The sequence below is a fragment of the Lipotes vexillifer genome, unplaced genomic scaffold (genome assembly GCF_000442215.2).
Source record: "Lipotes vexillifer unplaced genomic scaffold, Lipotes_vexillifer_v1.1 scaffold1084, whole genome shotgun sequence".
NCBI classification, from domain to species: Eukaryota; Metazoa; Chordata; class Mammalia; order Artiodactyla; family Lipotidae; genus Lipotes; species Lipotes vexillifer.
In genome coordinates this window covers 1,125,590-1,152,651 of record NW_006785495.1, presented here as the reverse complement: position 1 = coordinate 1,152,651, position 27,062 = coordinate 1,125,590, and the positions used below count along the sequence as shown (strand labels likewise).

The following is a 27,062-nucleotide window of genomic DNA, read 5'->3' as shown; positions in this document are numbered from 1 at the left end:
GCGGACTCTCAACCACTGCACCACCAGGGAAGCCCTGTTGGAAGATTTTTAATCACAGTTTCAATTTCAGTGCTTGTGATTGGTCTGTTCATATTTTCTGTTTCTTCCTGGTTCAATCTTGGAAGGTTGTACCTTTCTAAGAATTTGTCCCTTTCTTCCAGGTTGTCCATTTTATTGGCATATAGTTGCTTGTAGTATTCTCTCATGATCCTTTGTATTTCTGCTGTGTCAGTTGTAACTTCTCCTTTTTCATTTCTAATTTTATTGATTTGAGTCCTTTCCCTTTTTTTCTCAATGAGTCTGGCTAAAGGTTTATCAATTTTTTCTTCTCCAGGAATCAGCTTTTAGTTTCATTATTCTTTGCTATTGTTTTCTTCATTTCTATTTCATTTATTCCTGCTTTGATCTTTATTATTTCTTTCCTTCTACTAACTTTGGGTTTTGTTTGTCCTTCTTTTTCTAGTTGCTTTACGTGTAAGGTTAGGTTGTTTATTTGAGATTTTTCTTGTTTCTTGAGGTAAGATTGTATTGCTATAAACTTCTCTCTTAGAACTGGTTTTGCTGCCTCCCATAGGTTTTGGGTCGTTGTGTTTTCATTGTCATTTGTTTCTAGGTATTTTTTTATTTCCTCTTCGAGTTTTTCAGTGATCTCTTGGTTATTTTTATTAGGACATGTATGTGGAATCTAGAAAATGGTATAGATGAACCTATTTGCAAAGTAGAAATAGAGGCACAGACATAGAGATCAAATGTATGGATACCAAGGGGGGAGGGGATAGAATGGATTGGGAGATTGGGATCGACATATATACACTACTATGTACAAAATAGATAAGTAATGAGAACAGACTGTATAGCACAGGGAACTCTACTCAATGCTCTGTGGTGACCTAAATGGGAAGGAAATCCAAGGAAGAGGAGATATATGTATACATGTGGCCGATTCACTTTGCTGTACAGCAGAGACTAATACAACACTGTAAAACAATTATACTCCACTTAAAAAAAGAGAAAAAAGATAATTTTGAAAAGATTTTCTAAGTAAATCATTCATAGTGAACCTATTTCACCATATCTTTTAGATTCTTTTGTTAGGAAAAGAAGAGGTCTCTCAATGGATTTTCCTGGAATTGGACCTAAAATAAAATAATGTCCTTGAGATACCAATCAGCATGTAAAAATTGCATGATTTAAAATTTTTTGAAAAAGAGGTTTGGATACTTTTAAAGCCTTGCTTATTTTGATTCAGCTGTTGTTATGGTTCATTTTCAGACTGTCTGTAATAATTAATAGCAGATTATAGAAACAGCGCCTGTGGAAAAAAATGAATCTTAATAAAGATCAGATATGTATAACATGTGTTTCATTTTTTGTGCTAGATCGCAACGAATGTTTAGAAATTCCTAATGTTTGCAGTCATGGCCTGTGTGTGGATTTACAAGGAAGTTACCAGTGTATCTGCCACAACGGCTTTAAGGCTTCTCAGGACCAGACGATGTGCATGGGTAAGAAGGAGGACATTAGTTTCAGGGGGTGACGTGGAGCTGAGACTCCAGAAGAGATTACAGTTCGGTCACTCGCCACAAGTAACTACCAAGTCTCTGTCAGAAAGTCTTACAAAAAATGAGCTATGTGAAACTGTTTATGGTTTTATTCAACGTAAAATTTGCAAGCAGGACACACCACAATATATTCTTGGGTTCAGTGTTTACAGCCTTTTTCCCCAGGTGACTTTCACATGCTTATTAACCTGAGCTCTGGGACACTCAGGGTTACGTAGAGATCACCACAGTACCAGCTGCCCATTTACCCCTCTCTATTCCCACTCAAGAAAGCCTTTTGGAATGCAAGAATACAAGGGAGTAGTAGCAGAGTGACAGTTTTGAAATGAATATATAAACACACACATACATACATATGCTTCTTTCACCCGAATTGTCAAATACATGAGATTTATCTGCTTGTTTTGCTTTTTAACTCTTACAAACAATTTTTAGAAGCGAAGATAGCGGAACTTTGAAAAGCCCCAGTAGCTAATGTACAGTTAGTTAAGCAATAATTGTGTTCAGTAAGTACTTGCTGAGCTGATGATTAATAAGATTTCAAAAGCAGATGGGCTGGACACCTTGGAACTCAGCTTAACTACTTAAAGCTGATGTCAGCCACTGGCTCATCTCCACTGAAGCACTTTACGCTTGAAGGAGGAAAATTAAATTTAAAAGTTGGCTATTTATAATTATCATGTTCTCAGTTTAGAAAAAGCTAAAGTGCATCTACTCTTCTGGTATTTAAGATACTATCTTTGTGAATCGTAAGGTCAGATTTCAGTACAGCAGAACGGCAGAACTAGTTTCCTTTATGGCGTATCCATACATGAGGACCACCTGGAGAACGTCTCCATTCTTGCAGTGCCTCCTAAGAGCTCCCCTGCAGACATTTCCCATGGTCCTAGGAAAAATTCTCTAGGGAGTGCTTGTGCAAAGGACACACGGAGGATGCGGCCCTATTTGCATGAACTTTCTGAGATTGCTTGCTTATATATGCTTCTCCTGGCTGTTCTCTCTGAGAGGGAGGATATGATTTGCTAAGAAAAACCCCTGAGATACATGGTTCAGAAATTCATGTGGTGAAAATCTGTCCTTGGTCCTAACAATTCATCCATGATGAAAGTCAGCGAGACTCCTTGGTAATACCTCTCTTAAACAAAGCTTCCTTCCTAAGGAACAGTAATACCCTCTTTTTTTTTTTCAGCATCCTGGAATTCATAGTCTAGCGTCTCCTCTCTTATATGCCATGACCTTTCTAAATATTAATTCCATTTTTTCAAAGGCTAATAATAATTGAACTCTAATAGACTTCTTCAATTTAGATTCCACTAATTCATAAAATTTAGGAAATTACAGTTTACCTTTGTTGTGCTGATCAAATTAAGATATGAAAATTTCTGGGGGAGCATTTATAATGCTTAATAGAACAAATTGTTCTAGTGTTTCAAAAGATTGATTTCCTTACAATTGACAAGCAAACCTATTCATTAAAACCTCTCACTAAGGAGGTAGTTACTGGCTTATTAGTCCAGTTCTTTTCTGAGTCGTATATGTTCCTGTAAGTCAGTAAGTGGCACTTTTTCCTATAATTTTCTACTTCTGAGTTAGCTCTACCTCATACTTACTTTCCTTAAATAAATGTGGGTTCTTAGTATTGAATGAGGAAAATCTAAGTAAGCCAGTAGTTTAAAAAAATCTAAAAGTTTAATAGGCTACGTTTTTCTAGTAAAAACTTGAATTCCTTTGAGCCAATGTTTCTTTGTAGATGTTGATGAATGTGAGCGGCATCCATGTGGAAATGGAACTTGTAAAAACACCGTTGGATCCTATAACTGTCTCTGCTACCCAGGCTTTGAACTCACTCATAATAATGATTGCCTGGGTAAGTACTCAGTCCTTTATTGCTTCTCTTTCATTTCTACACAATATCCTGAAACACAGAATAAAGCCAAAGAATAAATATGTTTATTATTCAAATTGTGCATGTGTGCCAAAAGATATGTAATATCATTAACTAATTTCTGGTTAACTGAAGTCACACTCTTGGCTTAAATAATCACAAGACAATCTGCTGGGTTGAATACTATGTCAATCAACTAGTCGATTCAAGGGAAAAGGCCATGCAGATGATAGTAAATATATTGGGACTGATTTATGGTTTGGGGTTATTTTTACCCCTTAGATGGGATCAAAGTTAGACCTGTTATGGTTTCAGTGTTATTATTTCATATTTCATAAAATCCATTCTTGATTTACATTCAAACACTGACAATCTACAACTGAAAACCCCGTTGTGTTTTAAATTTTATTTTTCGTCAGCTTTTGAAGCAAGGGATGCCTTTTCCCACAGAAAGAGTGCGTGGTGTCTAGGTTTCCAAATCAGCCCTCAGAAACCTATTTAATCTCTGTGAACAACTGTAAACTTTCAGTGGAAAATAAAACTGTCTTCTCTACATGGCACAGAATTTTAGCCTTTGCCTCTAACAGACAGTCATTGAAATAAAAATTGAAAGTGACTGAAGGAGGAGGAGGGGGTCCTGTAGTTGGTGGAGAAGATAGTAAAAGATACGACAACAAACACTGACAATATTTCATTTACCGTGTGCCAGACACTATACTGGTGCTTTACTACATAACATCTCTTAATTCACATTATCCTGTAAGGTATGTGAAAGTAACTCAGGCCTTCTACCTTAATGGAACCGTCACAGCTCAGACCCGCCTCCGAATTTAATCCAATATATATTCCTCTCAGCTTTCTTTATTTTATAAAATTCTGCAACGGTGAAAAAATTTAGAGCTAACTAGACACTTTATTGAACCACCTTCTTGTCTGTAGTTTCTCAGACCCTTTGTACAGCCAGGGAGAATGAAAGATACAAATATGGCTCTGATCAAAGTATAATCTGCAAACAAACTAAAAAATTACTCAAACGGGATCAACCCTAAGCTTAACTGAAAACCTACCACTTAAGAACTTCTTTTTCCAATTGACAGAAAAACGTGTCAGCAATTCTAGAGTGTTTTTCATATAATTTATTTTTCTGTATTTTTGATATGCTTTGTTATTTGTCCTTTGAATATAGTCAGCTTACCTCCAGGTAAAGTTACCTGCAAACTGGGTGGTCCAGTTAAATCCGTGTATCCTCTTATCTCCAGGATGAGAACTATATTTCAATTGGAAAACATGGAAAGCTTCACCTTAAGTCTACAGGAGAGATCTGTGTGACCTTATTAGTCACCTGATCCTTATGATATGAGCCATTTTTCTCTGTGTTGATGAGGAATTGTAATGTCGGGTTTTGTAAATGTCTACCAATGAATATGTTTTTAAGTTGCAGCTTGTGACAGAATATGTGTAAGAGCTCTCTCTGAAAAGCTAACTCCTGTTTGCTTACAGACGTAGATGAGTGCAGTTCCTTTTTTGGTCAGGTGTGCAGAAATGGACGGTGTTTTAATGAAATTGGCTCCTTCAAGTGTTTATGTAATGAAGGCTATGAACTTACTCCAGATGGCAAGAACTGTATAGGTAAGTATGTACATAATAAACAGTCTTTATGTTATTTTGTTTTGTAAAATAATGATGTGATTCCCCCCCACCCACCAACTTCGGGACACATTTGCATTTCATTTGGTCATCTAATTACATGACCAAGATAAATTTCATGGGAAATTTTGGTAAAAGGTATAAGCCAACAGTTGGGAATGACTTGTATGCAGTGTTTTTATTGGGATAGAGCTTCAGGCTATCCGTGTCTCAATAAACGTAGACAAAGGAAAATTAGCCTCTTGCCAAATGAGTAATACTCAATATGTCAAAAGTCTCTAAGGGCATATTTGCCCAGAGTGACGTGGTAGATCAGAAGGCCTGAGTTGAATTCATGTTAATATCCTTTGGCAACAATCGTCTCATCTTTAAATCATTTTTTTCGTGTTTCTCTTTAAAGATACTAATGAGTGTGTTGCCCTTCCTGGCTCTTGCTCTCCTGGCACCTGTCAGAATTTGGAGGGATCCTTCAGATGCATCTGTCCCCCAGGGTATGAAGTAAAAAGCGAGAATTGCATTGGTAAGGCTAACATTTATTTTGAGTCTGTGAGCTGTTTAGTATAATAAGACCTGGTATAGACTCTGTGGAAATACATTAAATCCAAACCACTGTAAGCATGCTGACCCAAGGAATTAAACATATAGATGCCTACATCTGTTTTATTGAACCATCAGAAGTGATTTGAAGGTGGAGTGGTGAGAATAAAGAATTTAAGGATGTGGGATTTTTCATTAACAGAAATCTTATACTAGTCAAAGAGTTTTCAGTGCATTCTAAGCTTTTTCCCAAATGTCAACAGAGACTTTCTACTGAATTTAAAGAGTGTCTACAAAAACTGTAATCTTTGGCAACCAATTTTAAAACAGCTATTAAAGGTGTCTGGAGTCCCAGAAATGTGAAGCAGAAAATCTTGACAATGCTGTTGAAACATTTTTTTCCCTGGGAAGGCCACATGTCAAAACAGAAAATATTAATCCATTTGTCAGAACAGATGTTTTTCTGTGGAAACTCTCCCAGTGTACAAGAACACTGTAACCACATCAAAAGTGGGTCCCAGAATTGCCTAGTGGACATGATGAAGACCGACCTTTTTACAGTTACTTTATTTCACTTTTGTACAAATTATTTTTAACAGTTTTGTTGAAATTCAGAAGCACCAGCATCTTAGTGTGGTTCTTCTAACGTGAAATGATTGTTAAGAGTTTTTTTGCCTTTGAGTTACCCAGTTTCTTAAAAAAATTCTAAGTAGCTCTACTGTTCACACTCAAGGGACTTATATAGATGGAACTGAAGGAAGCAGTCCACTTAGTTAAATTTAATTTCTTTTCAGACCATATAACTACAAATAATAGGTATCCCTAGTCATTCCAATTTGGTGTTTATATCTTGTCCCTTTTTTGTCTGATTTGTGTAGTCCCTTGTAAGATTGTCTAGTGTTTTTAATACTTAAAAATAATCAATAATAATACTAGAAGCATCTTAGCAAAAACTTTCTTGAAAAGTTTAAGATCCTTTCTTTCATTTTCTTTGTTTATATTTAATCTCAATTGTTCAACATCCCTGTGATTCATCTCTTTATGGAGCAAGGATAGAAGCAGTGTGTCAGCCTTAAGGAGGAAATAGAAATGCATATGTCTCTTTGTATCAGAAAGACTTAGCTACCTTTTTCTTAGTGAAAAAAATCTATGATTCACTTACATATTTTTAAACCTCAGGAGTATTTCTTTATCCACTGATAAACAACATCACTCACATGTCGTAAGAATGGGTTTTTAACTAACTTACTTCACTGTAAGAATATTTCCTTCATCCTATCAATAGAATCTCTTCTACCAATTTTCCTAGATGAAATGCTTCCTAACATGACTATATGTACACTCACACACACACACACACACACACACACACACACACGCACACACATAAATCCATCCTGACATTCAGTGGACATTACAGTGGACACAGCATCTTTTAGGTGCTGGAAACACAAAAAGGAAGTTTTTTTCCTACAGGTAACTTACTGCCTAAGAGAAAAGACATATTTTGTAAGAAACCCCATTTTGTAAAGATATCCTTACAATTCAGCGTGACTGGGATCTGTTCAGGATGTGGGATCACAGTGGGAGGCTGTGAATAATGATGTTGGTGGTGAGAGGATGACATGTCAGGAAGCCTGTCACAAAGGATTGGTGACATTTGAGGTGTCTCTGAAACGTTGGATAGAAATTTACTAATCAAAGAAGGAAATGGAACAGAGAGGCATTTTGAAAAGAGGGGCAGCACAGACGTGGTAAAGGGCATCGATTGGCCAGCTCAGAAGATTGCACTTAGTGCTGCAGGCAGTATGGAGCAGTGTAGGTTGCTTTAGAAACGATGTGGTACGACTCACTCATTAAAATTATGCAGATATAAATTGAGAATGTAGAATGTGCCAGACACTGTGCTAGACTAAGCTGAGGGTGCAGCAGGGATCCAGACAGACAGACACATCACATAAGAGACACATCACATAAGTCCTCATGGAGCTTATGTTCTAATGTGCCTGAAATTGTGTAATGTTTATTCATTTAGTTAAAATAACCCATTAAGTAAGCACTTCCAATGAAAAAAGGCCAAACATCCACTGGTAAGGAATCCTTGTATATTTTAAGGAACCATTCTGGGGTCAGGTGGAAATGATAAAATTCTCAACACATGTCTGAGTTCCCCTAGTTCCACAGGCACAGATTTTCAAATAGGTGTGTGTTTTAGAAAACCAGCCCTGGTGGCAGTGTGAAGAGGAGAGATGGAGATGCAGCAGTCCAGCTGGGAGATTTGCAATAATCCAGGCGGCAAATGATGTTGAGTTTGAATGTAGACAGGAGATAGAAATTACAGGCCACATGCTGCTTGCATGTGAAAGTTGAAAGGTCAGGGAGAGAAATAAATGTGATTCCAGGTCCCCAGTGTGGATTGCTGAGAGGGGCATCATAGAAGGGGACCATTGCTGAGGATGCGATGCCTGTGAGACATTGAAGTGGTCCTGTCAGGTAGGCAGGTGGATGTAAAAACACCCCCAGGGGTCAAATCTGGAGAGCTAGAGACCAACTTGGGAGTCTGGGGAATATGGTTGATTGAATGTAATCTTTGACTTTTGAGGCAGTAACACTTTATTTTTTAAAGATAAGTTAAACGTATACATAATGCAATGTATTGTTTCATATTAAATATCCAATGGCTAGTGAACTGTTAGAGTGTGGACAAATTATTTATTTTCAGATATTGAACAATGTTTTGATTTGATTAAATCAATAAATTATCCTGCTCTTCTGCAGATATAAATGAATGTGATGAAGATCCCAACATCTGTCTTTTTGGTTCCTGCACCAATACTCCTGGGGGCTTCCAGTGCATCTGTCCCCCTGGTTTTGTATTGTCTGATAATGGACGGAGATGCTTCGGTAAGTTTTGAAATGGCTTCTCTGTCATAATTGGCCCTTAAGCTTCAAAGCTAGACAGTAAGCCATGATTCAGTGTTTGTCACTAAAAATATATGTCTCTGGCAAATACATCATCTGTAAGTTTAAAATGTAGGTCTCAGATGTATATGCACTGGACAATTTTTAAGGTACTTTGGATTATTGGCTCTGTTTCTACATTTTAAAAAAACTTCATACTGAAAGAAAAATTGTTATCTTGTTTCATCGTTTTCATTCTGTTGTTGGCATAGATTTTTTGTACATTGGTGAGGAGTTGCTTCTGATATGATGTAACTTACTGAAAATTACCTAGATTGATTTTGTTAGGCTATAATGTAACAGTGGGGGAAAAAAAGACATGGAAATCATTTTAATATTGAGCATAATTTGTCAAATTTCCTAAGCACATTATTAAAATATTGTAAATATTTTAAATAATTAAATATAATTTTACAGAGCGGTCAGTTGAAACTGGCAAGTGTTATCAGCAATTGAGGATTTCCAGACCTTTCTTTTAACTGCTAATTTAACCTGCATCACATGTTCAGCCCATGAGAAATGTTCTGTCGGAAACAGTTATGTACAAATTATTCCCTCTTTTAAAATGACCAGTAAGGAGGTCTGTGATGTTTGCTTTCTTGATTAGATACTCGCCAGAGCTTCTGTTTCACAAACTTTGAAAATGGAAAGTGTTCCGTACCCAAAGCTTTCAATACCACAAAGGCGAAATGCTGCTGTAGTAAGATGCCAGGAGAGGGCTGGGGGGACCCCTGTGAGCTGTGCCCCAAAGATGATGAAGGTAAGAGCAACAACTACATAAAATGCCACTTTGCACTAGTTTGGGACTGTCTGGCAGAACCCAGTTGGACTATGTAATTTATGAATATTTTGAGAATGAAATTATCCCCTCACTTATAAACTTTAATGGTTCAGTGAGCAACCTAGTCTCAGGAACTTCTTTCAACTTTTGTATTCAACATGTGTACATGCAGGGAGTTACCACGTTATTTCATTTCTCCCCCCAAGGCTAATATTACTTGTTTTGAAAGGAATGAATTTGAGAGGTGCAGGGCAAGAGATCCAAGGAGGGGATGAAAATTATATTCCAGATTGCTGCGGGAGTCCCACATGGGTATTGTATCCCACGCTGTGGCTCCCAGGCTCTTATGTGAAGTTCTGAGAAGCTGAGTCAGCACAATAGCCATTTGCAGGAATAGACCAAGAGCCTCACAGATCTAGTTAGCACAGCTAAATGGTACAATTGTTCCAGCAGGCTTGGAACTGGCCTGGTCTGTAGGCCAGAGGTAGCTTCTGTGTGTAATGGGCAGAGAGGCTCTTTGGCTGACCAACATTAAACAAGCAAGCAGACAGAATCAGACACCCTCCATAGGTGGCACTCTGGGAGGAGCTGGACAAGCTCAGGTGACCTTCTCTAAATATGCTCAGCGTTGCTTTTACAAAAAATTATAAAAATAAAAAGACTCTTACTAAAAACAGCCTTGTAGAGGAGAAGTAAGCCTAATTTCATGTATTATCAATAATCAGTTAAGTTCTCTGATAGTTGAGACTCTTTGATAATGGGTAATTTGTGTTTTTCTCTGTAGTGGCGTTCCAGGATTTGTGTCCCTATGGCCATGGAACTGTTCCTAGTCTTCATGATACCCGTGAAGGTGTGGTTTGATATATTTTATTTTTATAGTCTTACATAAGTAAATTTTTGTACATTTATTTTATAATCATGCTGATTTTACTGTATAACATAGTATATTGCATTTAATGCACAAATACAATATTTATTATATATTTATCATATGCACTATATTTATCATAAGACTATGTTGTAACATGTGAAATACACTGTATATTTCTCTGATATAAGAAATGTTTATATGTTTAAAAATTTTTAAGGCTCTTTTGAATAGATATGTACAGTTTGGGCTTATCTTTTTATGTAAGAGAGTTCATGGGTGATTCTGTATTTTAGATGTCAATGAATGTCTTGAGAGCCCTGGCATTTGTTCAAATGGTCAGTGTATCAACACAGATGGGTCTTTTCGCTGTGAATGTCCAATGGGTTACAACCTTGATTACACTGGAGTACGCTGTGTGGGTAAGTGCTGACTCCACATTTCACACTTTGAAAGTTCTGTTTTCTTTCTTATATTCAGCAAAAGGTCTCTCAGGCACCATGGGTGGCAGTGGGATTTACAAAGCCAGGATAAGTAGCTAGAAACTGCTCTTTCTTCTCCCATTCTGCATTTTCCAGTAGACCTGGTTTATGTGAAGATGGGGAGAGTTGCCCAACCTCTGCCTTCAACCAAATATACAAACTCTGATGTGTCAAGAGATTTACAGTTGCCAAAACCACTAACTGGGAAAGAGATCCATTTTACTTTATGACTTTCCACTTCTCCTCTGGTGGCAGAAGACCACATCCCTCCCTGGGTTTGTGTTTTTTTTAGGGCAAGCCACGGATGTCTAAAGGCTCAGATCATTGCACACTTGATCTCTCGGCGTTCTCTGCCCTGCATAAAGGCCAGCCAGCCAAGGCCAAGGGGGGTTGCAAGAGTCATGTGTGCCCTGCACAGATCTGGGACATGTGTGAGGGCCAGGTGGATATTCATGGGCATACTCCTATAAAACTAAACCTTCTCCAGATTTTGTGGCACTTTCTTATTCTTCTTTTTCAGATACTGATGAATGTTCAATTGGCAATCCCTGTGGAAATGGGACGTGCACCAATGTTATTGGGAGTTTTGAATGCAACTGCAACGAAGGCTTTGAGCCAGGACCCATGATGAATTGTGAAGGCAAGTGATACTTTTCTTTAGTATTATTTCTTCTTGATATAGAAAGGGTTTTTCATGTCTCAGCTTTTATTTATACTATTCTGATGTTCTGTTGATGATTATATTCATCACAAACATATTTTTCTTTATCTCAGTGAGCATAGTTACAAAAGCTACTTTAAAGCCCTTGTCTGATAATTCCAGCATCTTGGTCCTCTCAGAGTTGGCGTCAGTTGCTTATCTTTTCCCTTGAGATTGGGTCACATTTTCCTGGTTGCTAAGTGATTTTGGATTATGCCCTGGATATTGTGAATGATGTCTTCTGGAATCAGTTATATTATTTTGAAGAATATTGATGCTTTTGTCTTAGCAGGCAGTTAACTTGGATAAACATAAAAGTGGACTGTCAGGCCTATGGAAGACAGTGGTTCAGATTTCAGTTCTGTTCTTTAAACCCTAGTGGCTAGCTTCTTTGATTTTGGCCTACACATGCATGGTTAAGTCAGCAAGTTGGGCTGCGTTTGTGCAAAAAAATGAAAAAGGTATTTCTCTACCTCTGGTCCTCTCATTTCTGGGATTCCTCCTCATTCTTCAGCAGCCTTGGTTGCCCCAAGGCTCCCTCCCCTCAATCCTCCTGGACAGAAGCTCAGAAAGGTTCTACTGAAGATTTAGCTGCCAGGTGCTGCTGTCAGGACTGGTGCTATCCACAGGAAAAAAAAAAACTTGAGAACCTATCTTTACCTGTTGTTTGCTGACTTTCAGCTCACCGCTAAAAACCACTTGAGGTGTTGTTTTTGTATTTTTTTCAGAGTTTATAGTTGTTATATGTTGGAGGATGAGTTAGGTGCAAATACATCAGTGTTTATTTGAGCAAGTAATTAGAACTCTAGGCTGAGCACATGCCTGCCTGTTTTCTTGATCAGATATCAATGAGTGTGCCCAGAACCCACTGCTGTGTGCTTTCCGCTGCATGAACACCTTCGGGTCCTACGAATGCACATGCCCGATTGGCTATGCCCTCAGGGAAGACCAGAAGATGTGCAAAGGTAAGGCCACAGACAGGGGTGTAGTTAGCACTTATTTGCCATGCTGGAAATATATTTTAATGAGTTTATGGTTCTCAGCTATCTTCTTCTAGAGCTTTAGAGAAATGTATCTGACAACATTGCTGGTAGATTTCCATATCTAGATAACAAGATACTTGATGGTCTGTCCAATCAAGTCAAAAATAAGATGTCACACTCTTGAGCTCTTATTAAAGCAAAGATAGCCCTTTCCTGAACTTCTTATCTTTAGGACCAATGCTGAAATTTTATAAATCTAGAATACAGCCAACAGTTGAAAAAGACTGGGCTCCTCCTTTCTCTGTTACATAATAAGAGCCAGAAGACCAAAAAAGTGACTTAAAAATACTAAACAATAGCCTGTTCCTGAAAATTTCTCACTTCTGTGTTTTTCCTGTTAAAAATATTTTATAGACCTGGATGAATGTGCTGAAGGGCTACATGACTGTGAATCTAGGGGCATGATGTGTAAGAATCTGATTGGCACCTTCATGTGCATCTGCCCGCCTGGGATGACCCGAAGGCCTGATGGAGAAGGCTGTGTAGGTAAGGCTTTATGGGATGGTGTCTTCTTATTTAATACTCCTACTCCAAGACAGATTTACAGCGCTATTCCCAAATCATCCTAACTGCAAGCCAGCTATTTTCCAGCTGTTTCAAGGCTGTGCTATATAGCTAGATTTCTTCGATCTCAGGGTCCATGCTAATACAGTAGGTTCTGGATAATACAGTGGAGATTATGCCTGTCCTAGAATATATGTCCTCTTGTTTATCATAATTCTCTGTCTTGTAAATCTAAATCATTAAATTCATAAGTGTGGGAAAAAACTCCTTGAAACAATGCTACTTACTTATGTAGCAAAATTAAAAGTATGAGTTAATATTCTCGCTTTTGAATCACTCCATGAATGAGGAGAGTAATGAGGCAGGTAATCTCCAGAGCTCTGTTACAGGCTGGGTATTTCTGTGACTTAGCCATATTTTTTTAATGTTTTTGGACCTCAGTTAATTCAGCTATAAAGGGAGGAGGTAGGGCTGGGGCTCTAAGATGACCTCAGGGATTTGAAATGTTATGATTTTATGATGTGTACTGAAGTATCACGCCGTGTAAGCCGGTCATGGCCACCCCATCTAGTATCTCAGCACTTATTCCCTAAAGTGTTGTCGCCTGGGGCACTGTAGCCCATGACACAGTCTTCCTCCTTCTTGAGAATAAGTGGCTCCCCTTCTTTAATTAAGAATCTGCTGTGCTCCCTTTTTAACCTCCAATACCTGGAAAAATGTGGATATTTTTGGAGGAACATTTGAAGATTACTAATAATTTCTTATTTGGGAAAAAATAACATAATAATAGTATTTCTTAAAATAAATCTATTAGTGATTGCCCGGTGCTAAGAGTCAGAATGGAGAGTGGCTGTAAACGGTCGCTGGGGATCCTTTTGGGAAATGGAAACGTTTTAAAACTGGATTGTGGCAATGACTGTACAACTCCAGAATTTACTAAAAATCACTGAATTGTACGCTTAAAAACGGAAATTTTATAGCCAGTAAATAATACCTCAGTAAAGTTGTTTTTAAAAATGAATCTACCGGAAAAAAAAAAAAAAAAAAAAAAAAAAGAGTAGGAAACAACCTAAATGCCCATCACAGGACGACAGCTAAATAAATGTGGCATGGCAATGCTATGAAACCTTACAGAGCAGTTAAAAGGAATAAAATAGATATGTGTATGTAAAGAAGTAAAAATAACTCTCAATATTTGGTTACAGAATAATATATACAATGTGTCATATTTTAAAGAAAATTGTAAATCATACGATAATTTTTCTGTAGGTACATATGCAAGCCAGTAAATACACAGGAAAAGGTTTATTTATTTATTTTTAACCATTAATTCTTTATTTTTGTGTTTATATTGCAACATCATATTGGAATACAAAAGCTTTTCCTCAAGGCCAGCATGCCTTCTTCCACAACAAATTACACTCCAGGTTCTCACTATTGATAACATATATTTAGTTACAAGATGTGCATGCAAAAGCAAAATATGATTTGTGTGACTTAAGGCATTGTGAATATTTAATAAATTTGGTGTAATGAATATTATTAGGAGAGAGAAATGATTTGAAAGTAATAAGATTGATGATATAACACGAATCAAGAGGGATATAAGATAATTATATCATTTTACTGTATTCAGCAACCAGAAAAATCTGAATTTTAGCTATCAAACTGGAAAAATATGGTGTATTATTTTCTCTGCAAATAGCCAAATAGATTAAAAATTAAAAGACTCTATTAGGTTCATTATACAATATGCAAACTGTAAAATATTATTAATCTTTTCTATCGTTACTAGATTTCTGTGGCAACTTGGAAAATCTTATGCTCAAGAGAAATTTCCCAACATTTGTTTGTATTGTCAGGAAAATTTTTTAAAAAGAAAGAAAATAAAACTAAGATTTGTAGCAATCAGGTCTTTTTAGATATGTTTCAGTTATGCGTTTTGAATTACAAAAAACATAACACTAAAGCAGACAAGATCCAGATGGATGCTAAAATTAGTGGGCAAAAATTTAAGAGAAAAAGGATATAAACGCCAATTCATAGAAAAAGAATTACATCCAGGGACGCTATTGAGATTAGAGGTTACTGGTCTGAAGTGAATTCAACTGTATGTGTCAATTTTAATTTTTTACAAAAGAGTGAATTCCTGAATTACATGTGTAATATTAAATTAATTTTTAAATGTCTGCAACAACCCATCAGATTATAATTGGATTTCATAGTTTCTTTTAATCTAATAGATATTTCATTCGAAATCCACTACTTAATAAAGTTAAAATAGATCACCTTAGAGGTTTGGTTATGCAGTGGTTCTTTCAAACACACTGTTTTTCTAAGATCTGAAAACACTGTTCTTACAAGATCTGAAAACCAAGTTAAACCTAGACTCCTAAGTCATGTTTATAGAGTAATATATGTTTCTCAAAGTGTGTGAAAGGGTAGAAATAACATGTATGGAAGACACTGTTACAATTCTGACTTCTTAAGCATGAGATCCGTTGTAATGTTTTTTTTTTTTTTTTTTTTTTTTTTTTTTTTTTTTGTGGTTGCTGTTGTCCGTTTATTTTTTTTTTTTTTTTTTTTTTTTTTTTTGGTTGCGTTGGGTCTTTATTGCTGCGTGCGAGCTTTCTCTAGTTGCGGCCAGTGGGAGCTACTCTTTGTTGCAGTGCGCGGGCTTCTCATTGTGGTGGCTTCTCTGTTGCAGAGCACAGGCTCTAGGCACACAGGCTTCAGTAGTTGCAGCACGTGGGCTCAGTAGTTGCAGCGTGCAGGCTTCAGTAGTTGTGGCGCACAGGCTTAGTTGCTCTACGGCATGTGGGATCTTCCTGGACCAGGGATGGAACCCATGTTCCCTGCATTGACAGGCGGATTCTTAACTACTGCATCACCAAGGAAGTCCCCATTGTAATTTCTTTTTGTCAAGTTATCTCAGGGATTCTCAGTGCCAAAGATGTGAAAGCAAAAGTAATCCAAGACTTTAAGATACATCAAGTTATCTTTCAAGTATAAAAGCTGTACTATATATCATCAAACATGGCGGAACTCACTCAGTATATCCAACAAAAGCCCTTCTTGAAAAAAGTAATTCAAATCAGACAACTAAAATACTAATCAAAATAAAGGTATCAACATTAGGGACAGGATGAGATCAAGACGGTAGACCTTGAACCCTCAGATTCTAGAAATAAGAAACACTGTACAATTTTTTAAATCCATAACTCAGTTTAATACTTTTGCATATACTTTAAAACATATGCAATAAGTTTCCTAAAAGAAAAAAAATATATCTTTAACAAGAAATATCACAGTGAGTTTCAGAACAATAAGAGCAAGTGAAAATCCTTAAAGCTCCCAAGAGAGCAAAACCAGATTCCCTACAAATGAACCTTAGTACTGGGTAAAAGAAACCAGTGGAGCATCAGTATTTTCAAAACATTCTAAGGAAAAATAATTTTGAACTAAAATTTTATATCCAATCTAGTGATAAAGCAAACAAAAATATGGCATTGTCAGAAATGTGTTGTAGAATATTTATCGCCCACATACCCTCTCTGAAATGATTACCAAACTATATTCCAATATATTTTTTAAAGTTAATTCAAGAGGAAGCAGTAGTATACGTGAAGCAATGGTAAAGCCAAGAAACCAGTAACCCTTATTATGTGGTTTAAATAGATGCTGGTGGTCCATAAAACAAAAACATAACAAACCAAAATTTCTCGACCACATCAACATGGCAGGTGACACAGGGAGAGAAGAGAAAGAACTCATACCAAGGTACTCTTCGTTATGGTCAGAAGCTTTTGAAACAGATACCTCTTGATATTAATAGAAAAATATTCATTAAAGTGTATGTTGAAGTTTTTCCATGGTTACCACTGGAAGAATAGAAGATTACAACTTCCAGACGTGAGTTAGGGATGAGAGGAGGGCAGAGAAAACTAGACTGATCGAAGAAATATTGAGAGAAGGGGGCAATAGCATGGTAAATATAAAATAATATAAAATGGCAGGCAAGAGTCCAAACATATCAGTTTGGAAATAGTTCAAATTTCTGTTAAAAGGCAAATGTACTTTTAAAAATTCTTTTACAACGCAGCTTGGTGCTTTTTACAAGAAACGTACCAAATCAAAATGTGAGCTAGATTGAAAATGAAGGGGTAGGACAAGATCTTCAAGGCAAATGCTAATAAAAAGCAAGCACATGCAAAATAAATATTAACAGATTGAAGATTGAAAAGTATAGTCATGAAAGGAGCAATTAATCAGAAGGATTTAATTGTCATGAGTTCTCATGCTTCTGACAACATTGATTTGAAAAATACCTCAAACAAAATTTACAAAATATCAAATAAACACAATCAGTAAGTATATAGGGATTTTAATAAAACAATTTTGCTCTAATATATTTATTTATTTATCACCAATCAAAAGAGGAGTATGGCCTAAATTCCTTCTTCCATTAGCCGCCCTTAACACACTGCTCCACTCCTGTGATTTTACTCAAAGTCAGTCTAAGAACTTGTCCTTTATCCATGGCCTAAGTGCCCTTTTACCCTACTCTCCACCTCTCCCTAACACCTACCCCCCCTCTCCCACCCTCAGCCTCTCTCTCATATCACATAAATTGGCATCCTCTTCCCCAAAGTTCTTTCTCTCCTTGTCAGTAATCCCTTTTGGAGGCCAATTTTCTTATTCTCCATCAAATATCACCTCTTCCCCGAAAAGAGGAAGAGGAAAAGAAAGTAAGGGGAAATAAACACTGTTAACAAAGAACCCATCTTGGAAGGATGAGGTAAATTTAAAAATAAATTAGTATTCTATCATATTAGTATTTTGGTGAGGAAGTTTTAAATATGATATAACCCATTAGAAGGTAAATTTGTAAATTATAATTTTATAGTCTACTCATGATTCACATTATTTGCTTTTCTAAAGATGAAAATGAATGCAGGACCAAGCCAGGAATCTGTGAAAATGGGCGTTGCGTTAATACTATTGGGAGCTATAGGTGCGAGTGTAATGAAGGCTTTCAGTCAAGCTCTTCAGGCACTGAATGCCTTGGTAAGTTGATAAACGAGTATATTTTACTTGGTAAATAAAACATCTGTTTTGTGACATCATCACAGAAGAGTTCTACATATGTATCCTTGTCTGCTAAACAGATTCCCCAATCTGAGTAATAATCCAACCTCTTCCTTGAAGGTAGACATCTATTAAAATGACATATTTGTGTATGTATGTGTTGTACCTACGTCTATGCTTAATGTAAATAACCATCTTAAATGGTCTTTCCAAAATTAAGATTAATTAAGCTCTATGGAAAATGTGACTTTAGTAAAACTTACATCAGGGGATGATTTAATTCCAAAAGAAAATATTTGCTATGTAAGGTAAGCTTTGTGTATTAATGATATTAAAGAATATGCCACATTTCAAAAATGCAATGAAAGTTGATTTTTATTTTATGGTACAGGAAAATGTTTTACAAAATATTTTCTTTTGGAAAATATAAGTCTCAGACATTTTAATGATAACATGCATACATCATAAACCATTTTAGTTAATTATGAGCAGGTGTAAAAGTATGGAGTAGTAAAATTTAAGGCAAACAAAGCACTCATCACTGGATTTGGTGCAAAAATAGAACATTTCAGCTACATCAGGTTGTTCTCAAAATGCTGTCATCTGCTTCAAATCCTAGGAAATTATTAGTCAAGAAATTGGCTATTATTGTCTTAAATCTAGACCTTTTTGGAAATAGAAAAGATAACCTACAGAAAAAGTGTTCTTTTCTGTTCATATTATTAACAGTTCATTAGGATGGTTCTTAAAACCACATAAAAGATCTCTTTGCCTACTTATATCATTGAAATTCCTTTATTTATAATTTAAAAACTACTTAATCCAATGTTTGAACAGTCTTTTAGATGTCTAAAATACAGGAGATTAGATTGAATATGTACCAAAATTATAACATAGTCTAGAATTTGCTTTTCAAAAACAAATCCTGTTGCTCATTTGCTTATTTAAAGGTAAGTAATTTTCTTTGATTTTCCTTTTATCTGGATTCTACAGGAGTGGTAGTTTACTATCACTTAGCTGCAGATGAAAAAAAAAGAAAAATCCCAAATCTATTTCTTAAGTATAGTTTCACTTATTATTAAATTTAATAAACTGTGTTTAGTGAAAGAACACTCCATGAAATTAATCTCCAACAAAACTTTCTAATCATTGTCTTAAACATTGTCTTAAAAGAATATTTAGCTTTTAAGAAAGTATTTCTAAGGAGAACATTGTCCTATTTAATTTGAAGACCAAGGTGTCAGTTCCTTGACATTGATGCCCATTAACTACATTGTCATTTCAGACAATCGACAGGGACTCTGCTTTGCAGAGGTATTGCAGACCATGTGTCAGATGGCATCCAGCAGCCGTAACCTTGTCACAAAGTCAGAATGCTGCTGCGATGGGGGGCGAGGCTGGGGTCACCAGTGTGAGCTCTGCCCACTTCCTGGAACTGCTCAGTACAAAAAGATATGTCCTCATGGCCCAGGATATACCACTGATGGAAGAGGTAAGGAGTTGAGGAAATTCATGCATGTTATTAACACAGTGAACATGAAATCAGATGAATTTGAAGGAAGTAAAATAATAGCTAAAATATGTGTATGTTGTGGTTGTATATGCTTTTCGCTAATGCTTCAGAGACTTTAAAAGGTATAATCTTCATATCAAATCTAAAAGGCAGAATCTGTTATTATTCCTATTTTAAAAGATAGAAACTGAAGCTCAAAGCTTAAACGATAAATCATTTTCCCAAGATCACAGCCTTTTTAAGGGATGGACCAAGGAATGGAACATATCTGTCTAACCCCAAAGACCGTGTATAACTCCTGAACTATACTTGTTTCATTTAAATAAAGGTTACTTGTTTGTTTGTGTGTAACGCATTTGTTTGAGTGTACGCAGGAACTCATTCTGTTGGCAACATATTTACAAACCAGCAAGTCTCATAAATGATTAGTAGTTTCCATTTTTTTGGTACAATCAGTATACTAATGTCCTAAAAATACCATTTTCCTCTGTAACTATACAGATTCTTGACCCTGTACCTGATTACTTTGCTAATGAAACCCTTTCTTCAGTCTAATACAAGTGTGAATTTAAAGCCAATCCATGGTATACTGTCCCACATTCCAAATTAGTTGAACTTCAGAGGGGTAGCTTTCTAGATTCCCAAAAAATAATTCATACTTAGATTGCAGAACGAGTAGACTTCAGTGGGGCTTTCAACATAGCCTTCCTTTTGTTTACCTCTTCCTATCACTTCAGATTCTTTTTATTCTCTCCCTTCCATGTTGCCACTGGACTGAATGATGAAAAGGTACACCAGCACAATTATGAATGTTGGTTCTTAGTGATCTGTGAATTCCTTAATTTCTCTTAGTTTCTAACCAGTTTAATTCTTGCGTCTGTATTAAATTACATTTGTTTTTGCCTTGGGGTTTTTGGCGCACAGATATTGATGAATGCAAAGTTATGCCAAATCTCTGCACCAATGGTCAGTGCATCAATACCATGGGCTCCTTCCGGTGCTTCTGCAAGGTTGGCTACACCACAGACATCAGCGGAACCTCATGTGTAGGTAAGGCGAGACGAGGCATCTGGGTGGTTGTTTCCTACATGTCATTTACTGTCAGCAGAGTATCTTTATTATGGAGCTTTGGAATGTACATTTTGTTAAAAAATGCCATTCCTTTCAGCAATGTGGTTCCTAATATCATAGGAGTTGTCCAAGGCCTTGTCTAGTAATGTGAGACACAAAATTGTTTAATTAATCAAAAAGTCTGTGCAATTAGGGAAACATAGAAATTATTAAAAATATATTTTCAACATTTTATGTTTAATTTAAAATGTATAAAGGCACGTTTGTCATTCTTTTAATGAAAGAATAGGACTTTTGGTTGTGAAATTGTGTGTTTGCATATGGAGAGAGTGCTTTTTGCTTGTTTCTCATTGTGGTTTTTTTTGCATAAAATATACCAATTAGGCATCATCTAAAATTTCCAGTTGCAAAGCAGTCTCAGTACAGAGACCTTCTACATTTTTACAATCTCTTTTTCTAATTTATTTTATTGTCTCATCGACACCATTCTATGACAATTGGAGGGGGTTGGTAGCTTGCCTCTCTGAGTCTTTCCAAAGCATTTAGTTTCCATTAAAGAAAAAAAACTTTTCTCCTTCATATTTCATCAACTTACATCAACTTGTTTTAATAACAAGCATACTTGGCATGAAAAGGTTAAGAAAAACCAAACTAAATCTTAGTAAACATTCAACTCACTTGTTTGGGCAAGAGAGTGTTAGAGACTAGGCTATCAGTCATGAGCTTTTAGCATTCTGTGGGCATCAATCAATGTGTTTTATGGGGGAAATGGAGGTGATTTGCTATCAGAGTCCTAGCAGAAAGAAGGTGGCATATTCAAATGAGGAGAGTTTACGGAGACTTGTTTTTGACAAAGAGAAGGTATATAAAGGTGTGGGCAGAGTGGGCAGAAACTACGAGGGATAATGCTGAGTGCTGGGGCTGTACCACCTCTGGGCCAAAGATAGAGGGAAAGATTGAAACTTAGAAGAGGAAAGAAGTTTTGCCCAGAGACCTGCCTTGAGAGCATCTGTGACCTCTGATCCCATCATGCGAGGAGGGAATTGAGGAATTAAGGACCAGCCTGAAGACAGAGGGGAGGAAAGCCTGCTAATGGTGTCTGTGCAGTTCAGCCTCCTGGGCCCAAAAACAGGGTGGACCAGGGTGAGGACTGCATCTGAAGGGGGAAGTGGGAGACTTCCAGCACAGTCTGTGATGCCGAAAGATTCTTAGGGGAGTGTCAGCTAAGAGAGGTTGAGAATTTCTGCCACATCCACGTGTCAAAGGAAAGAAACTCTAGCCTTTAAGTTTATGATTCTCAAGCTGTAAACCAAAGTACACCAATCTAAAAAAATCTAGTGTATTTTTTTGAACCCAGACAGTTGTTCCGGATATTATAATATTTGCCCAAGACACGCTCGACAGAGTAAACCCGTAAATTACTTTAGAGAAAATTGTTCTGTGCCTCATCTCTATTTTCCATTTTAAGTTGAAGAGGAAAAGAAAACGATGAAGTGAGAATATGGAGGGAGGAAAGGGACTGGTTTTTCCTTCTAACCAATAATTTAATCCTCACATCACTTTTGCTTAGATCTTGATGAATGTTCACAGTCCCCAAAACCCTGCAACTTCATCTGCAAGAACACAGAGGGGAGTTACCAGTGCTCCTGTCCTCGGGGCTATGTCCTACAGGAGGACGGAAAGACATGCAAAGGTGAGTGAACAGTCTGCATTCTTCTGAAAAAAGAGTCCTCTCTTTTTTCAGATTCAATGTCAGCTAATCAGGGATGATACTGTGTGTCTCACCTTCACTAAAGCACATCTTCCTAGTGACCATTTTATGATTCATAGAAAATTCTACCAAAGGACACATGCCAGGAGGCAGAGAGAATTAAAACCCGGGTTACAGTGGTTTGCTTCTTACAGCAACCACCCAAACTGAAAAATACATTAAATAATACGGAAAGCTATGGTGAAGGAAGAGATTGAACAACTAAAATAATATGTATTTTGTTGCTTATCTGAGATTTCATTTCTCTAAACTATCTTTATTACACATTTACTGCAGAAGATTGAAAATGAATAGGTAAATTTAAATTTTTGCTTACATAGTTTTAGTAGTAATTATCAAACTAAATTAGATAATTAAAAGAGCTTCAGTACTATACTCATATGTTCAATTGTATAGTAAACCTCATCGGTATGAAAATAATGGACTGAGGAAATTCCTGTCCAATTAAATTTTTGAAATACAGTTTATTCTCAAGAAGATGAAGTTTTATTTCCAAGAAATACCAAAAAACAAATAGAATAAAATAATAGGAAGCAATATTATTCCCTTGGCTCTACTTAGTGAACCGTTATGAGTCAATTTAATTTTGCACGTTGTTTATAGTTATTTTTATTTGAGTGCAACTGTGTGTGTGTTTTAAGCTTTAAAATAGTTTTGTCTGCATCTTACATTGCTCTGTGAATTTATTTAAATGTATTTTCCCATATTAAGTTCCAATCCAACCAAAATCAGATTTTGAGTTTTCTATCAGTATAGTTCAAATACTAGTTCCATTTATGACTAGAATTATAGATGCTGTGATTTTGCTTCTTCTGGTATTTATGATGGTGTTTTCATTTGGATCCTGAGAACCTGACTCAGTGTTTGTGTTAAGACCTTCATCAATTTTCAGATTCTGTTTTATCTTTGTTTAACCCCTTCTTTAATAGAAATAAATGACCAGCCACGTACTAAACTGTGCGTGGATAACCTTTGGATATTAGTTTTGAGAACAGTTCACGAACACCACTATGATTCATCCTTTCAGTTTTTTATTTTAAGAAAACTTTGTGGTATGTATCACCTTAGCCATCCTATCATTATTGCCCATAATATTTATGCTGCTTAAGTATGTGAAAAGAAACCCCTTGCCATATGCATATGGATATCTACAAAGCTTCCAACAAAAATCTAGACAAAATACTCCTGGTGGCTTCCTGAGAAAGGAGGCAAAGCCAGATAACTCTGCTCCAATTTTCATAGGCTTTTCTTTCATTGCAGACCTTGATGAATGTCAAACCAAACAGCACAACTGCCAGTTCCTCTGTGTCAACACTCTGGGAGGTTTTACCTGTAAATGTCCACCTGGTTTCACACAGCATCACACTGCTTGTATTGGTAAGACAAAACTACAAAAGAGAAATTTTGCAAACTTTTAGTAGAAGCCTGAAACTGTACTTTAAAAATGGTAGAATAATGGCTCAGTATTTACATTAAAACCAGTCCCTCATAATTAGTGGTCTAAAAATGTTGTTAATAATAGATTTTTTTTTTTCACTAGAACAATATCCAAAGGAAAAAATCCTGTATAGTCCAAGCACATGCACACGAGGTGTATTCCAGGCAATGCCTTTATATTGCATTCTAAATATAACCATGTTTGTTCAGATAAAATATGATTAAAGGCTCACTGTAATTTAGAACATGCTAATGAACATGCTGGTTTTTTTTTTTTATGTTAGAAGACACACAGGCTAAGAGACTTTGTCTGTACTATCAAAAACCATGTCCTCAATTGACCCAAAATAAGCTCTAATTACAAATCTCTTGAAATATATTTTTTTCTGACCATTTTTGCCTTTAACATGACCATGAATAATGGTATACATTTCCCTAAAATTCTGTTTTCACATCATGAAACTTAGGCTTTCATACTTCACTTTTGACTTCATGTAGTAAAATTTGAGTCATATAATAATTGGGAAGCTTGACGCTCTCCCACTTTGTGCTTTGCTAGACAACAATGAATGTGGGTCTCAGCCTTCACTTTGTGGAGCAAAAGGAATCTGTCAAAACACCCCTGGAAGTTTCAGCTGCGAATGCCAAAGAGGGTTCTCTCTTGATGCCACTGGACTGAACTGTGAAGGTGAGTTTATTTGCTCAAATATTCTTATTCTAATTCTAATACAGCAAACTGTTTTCTTTTAACTTCCAAGCCACTCAATGAGCAATTGAGATCATCTCAAAAGAAAAAGCAATTAACAAAATAAAACCCAGAAATTGATTTTTTTGTTCATAAATTTTCATATATCATTTTGGGGGCAGAGGAAAACCTTAATGTGATGAAACAGAAATTCTGTGAGTACAAATTGGCTTCTAAAGTAACTGTTTACCTGATTACTGATCTAAAAAAGAATTGAACTGAAAAAGAATTCTGTACCTAATTTAGTTTACAGTAGTGTATGAGTATACCAGAAAAAAATTGGATGTCTGTTCCATGATACTTGAATGTGGAAATGTTACGTGTAAGACAAAGAACGAATTATAGAGAACCGCAAAATGTACAGAAAGCTCTGGGGAAAACTGATGGCGATTTTATTTGGTCTGAGACTCCTGATTCACTCTGTCTTCTATAAAGGGCATTTCCTATAAAGTCTCTGTCACAATAGGTATTTCCTATTAAGTCCAAGGGAACATTTAAGTGGGAATAAAATAAGAATTTGCCTGTGGTCAATAAAATATTATATTGTTCTTCAGTATTTCTATTGCAAGTGCTAGCGTATGAGACAAATGTACTAGGATTGGTAGCTTTTACAAAATGCTCATGCCAGAGATTCTGAGAGCATATACATCCCCTTTATATTTTTATATACAATTGTAATTTATGTCTTTATTGATATTAGTCTCCCTTTAATTAATTATTCTTAGAAATATATGATTTTGAATTCTAGAAATATATTCAAAATTGTTAATATTGTCTAAGAATTACTCAAAGTTTTTTAATATACTCTAAGAATTATAGGACTTCTGCATGTATCTAATTTTCCGCCAAGAAAAATTCAGTTTAAAAATTTTCTATTTTAATATTTTGTATTCGAAGTCATTGAGACTTTGAAAGTATTCTGAACATACAGCTGCTTGCCATGTGTGGGTTTGGCTTGTAACCATCCACATAAGATATCATTTATTAATTATCCATATAAATTTGTTACGCATACATCAGACATGCCAATTTCATTTCACTTTTTATGGGTAGGTTTCAAAGCCTCAGTTGTCATTCCAGAAGAGTATGCATGTCTGAACAAAGAAATTATTCCATATGTGTCATAATACTATATCGTGTCTAAAAATAACATATTTAGAATACTTTAAATTTGCATCTAATTAATCTTGAATGGTAATAAAATTTTTTGTGTGCAAACCATTATACTTTTTAGGTATTTCTGTAGTGCTTGTATCTTCCCCAAAATGAGGATTATATGTCAATCACTTTTGAACCTACTGGAATATATAATGCAAAGATATTTATATCATTTACCAAATAAATCATACCGTATGTAGTTAATCCATCCAAAATGCACAACATTTGTGGTTGCTATGGTTGATTTGCTGACATTAAGTTGTTATTTAGAGCACTGACGTGGCATGGCTGGTGGATAGCATAAGAATGATGTGGTTTTTTATCTCAGAACTGTTCTCTGCACCACCACTGATTAATAGCCATGTGACGGAAAAATCACAGCCCCTCAGTATGTCTTGTTTGTTTGTTCCTGTGATAATAGTTACCCCAGGCTGTGTTTGGAGTTCATTTAAGAATAGTAGAAGAAAGGTTACATAAAGATCTTGCCGGGATTGTTTTTGCAGATGTTGATGAATGTGATGGAAACCATAGGTGCCAGCATGGCTGCCAGAACATCCTGGGAGGCTACAGGTGTGGCTGCCCTCAAGGATATATTCAGCATTACCAGTGGAATCAGTGTGTCGGTGAGCACTCGCTTGTTACACAGCATCTGCTTTTCTCACCTTAAAGTATCTTTGAGTAAAAAGAACGAACAATAAAGACTGGCATTTCAGTGTAGGCTTTAAACCCTAGAACTTAAAAACCAGTACTTAGGACTGATGCATGGGGATCCATTAAACTAGTCTCTGTACATGTGTGTATTTGAAAATATACATAATAAAAATGTTAAGTACCTAAATGGTAACTCAACTAGAGCTTTCATAATTTTAATTTTCTGCTAGGTGTAATTCTAAGTTTCTGAAGATGGTGTCAAGAAGCATCATCTTCACATGTTAAGGTCAGAGGGTTTTTATCGGTAATTTAGTATCTTTTGATTGGGGGTTGAAGGATTGCCCATTCATCCCTCTTATATAAATCTAAAGGGATTCAGATCAACCTAATGAGCACCATTCATCTGTGCTCTCCAGTCACATATTTAATGAAGAGGCTAAAGGATTTTAAGGTAGAAAAAGTACCTAGTTACAGCAAATTCTATTGAAAACTCCATACAAAAGTGTTTATAAAATAAAATCTGTAGGCCCTCAGCTCCCTTTCTTGCACTTTAGATAGAGTCATGGAAATTCTCCTTTTAAGGAGAGATTGATCAAAGAGAACATTACTCTCTACTTGAATAGCTGGCTAACTTAGTTAGCATATGCCTAATTTCTTG

The 27,062-nt window shown here is 36.1% G+C and overlaps 1 protein-coding gene across 1 annotated transcript in view; it reads left to right on the top strand.

Annotated features, from left to right (window-relative positions):
• LOC103086738 (fibrillin-2) overlaps window positions 1–27,062 on the top strand; it is a 63,040-nt gene that overhangs the window by 26,301 nt on the left and 9,677 nt on the right. The window contains exons 18-35 of the mRNA XM_007457614.1: window positions 1,380–1,505; window positions 3,313–3,429; window positions 4,948–5,076; window positions 5,495–5,614; window positions 8,410–8,535; window positions 9,200–9,352; window positions 10,158–10,223; window positions 10,538–10,663; window positions 11,244–11,363; window positions 12,266–12,388; window positions 12,821–12,952; window positions 17,912–18,037; window positions 19,344–19,550; window positions 20,496–20,621; window positions 22,213–22,335; window positions 23,674–23,790; window positions 24,410–24,538; window positions 26,257–26,376. Coding sequence (XP_007457676.1) covers window positions 1,380–1,505; window positions 3,313–3,429; window positions 4,948–5,076; window positions 5,495–5,614; window positions 8,410–8,535; window positions 9,200–9,352; window positions 10,158–10,223; window positions 10,538–10,663; window positions 11,244–11,363; window positions 12,266–12,388; window positions 12,821–12,952; window positions 17,912–18,037; window positions 19,344–19,550; window positions 20,496–20,621; window positions 22,213–22,335; window positions 23,674–23,790; window positions 24,410–24,538; window positions 26,257–26,376 — 2,286 coding nt within the window. The remainder of the gene's footprint in view (window positions 1–1,379; window positions 1,506–3,312; window positions 3,430–4,947; window positions 5,077–5,494; window positions 5,615–8,409; window positions 8,536–9,199; window positions 9,353–10,157; window positions 10,224–10,537; window positions 10,664–11,243; window positions 11,364–12,265; window positions 12,389–12,820; window positions 12,953–17,911; window positions 18,038–19,343; window positions 19,551–20,495; window positions 20,622–22,212; window positions 22,336–23,673; window positions 23,791–24,409; window positions 24,539–26,256; window positions 26,377–27,062) is intronic.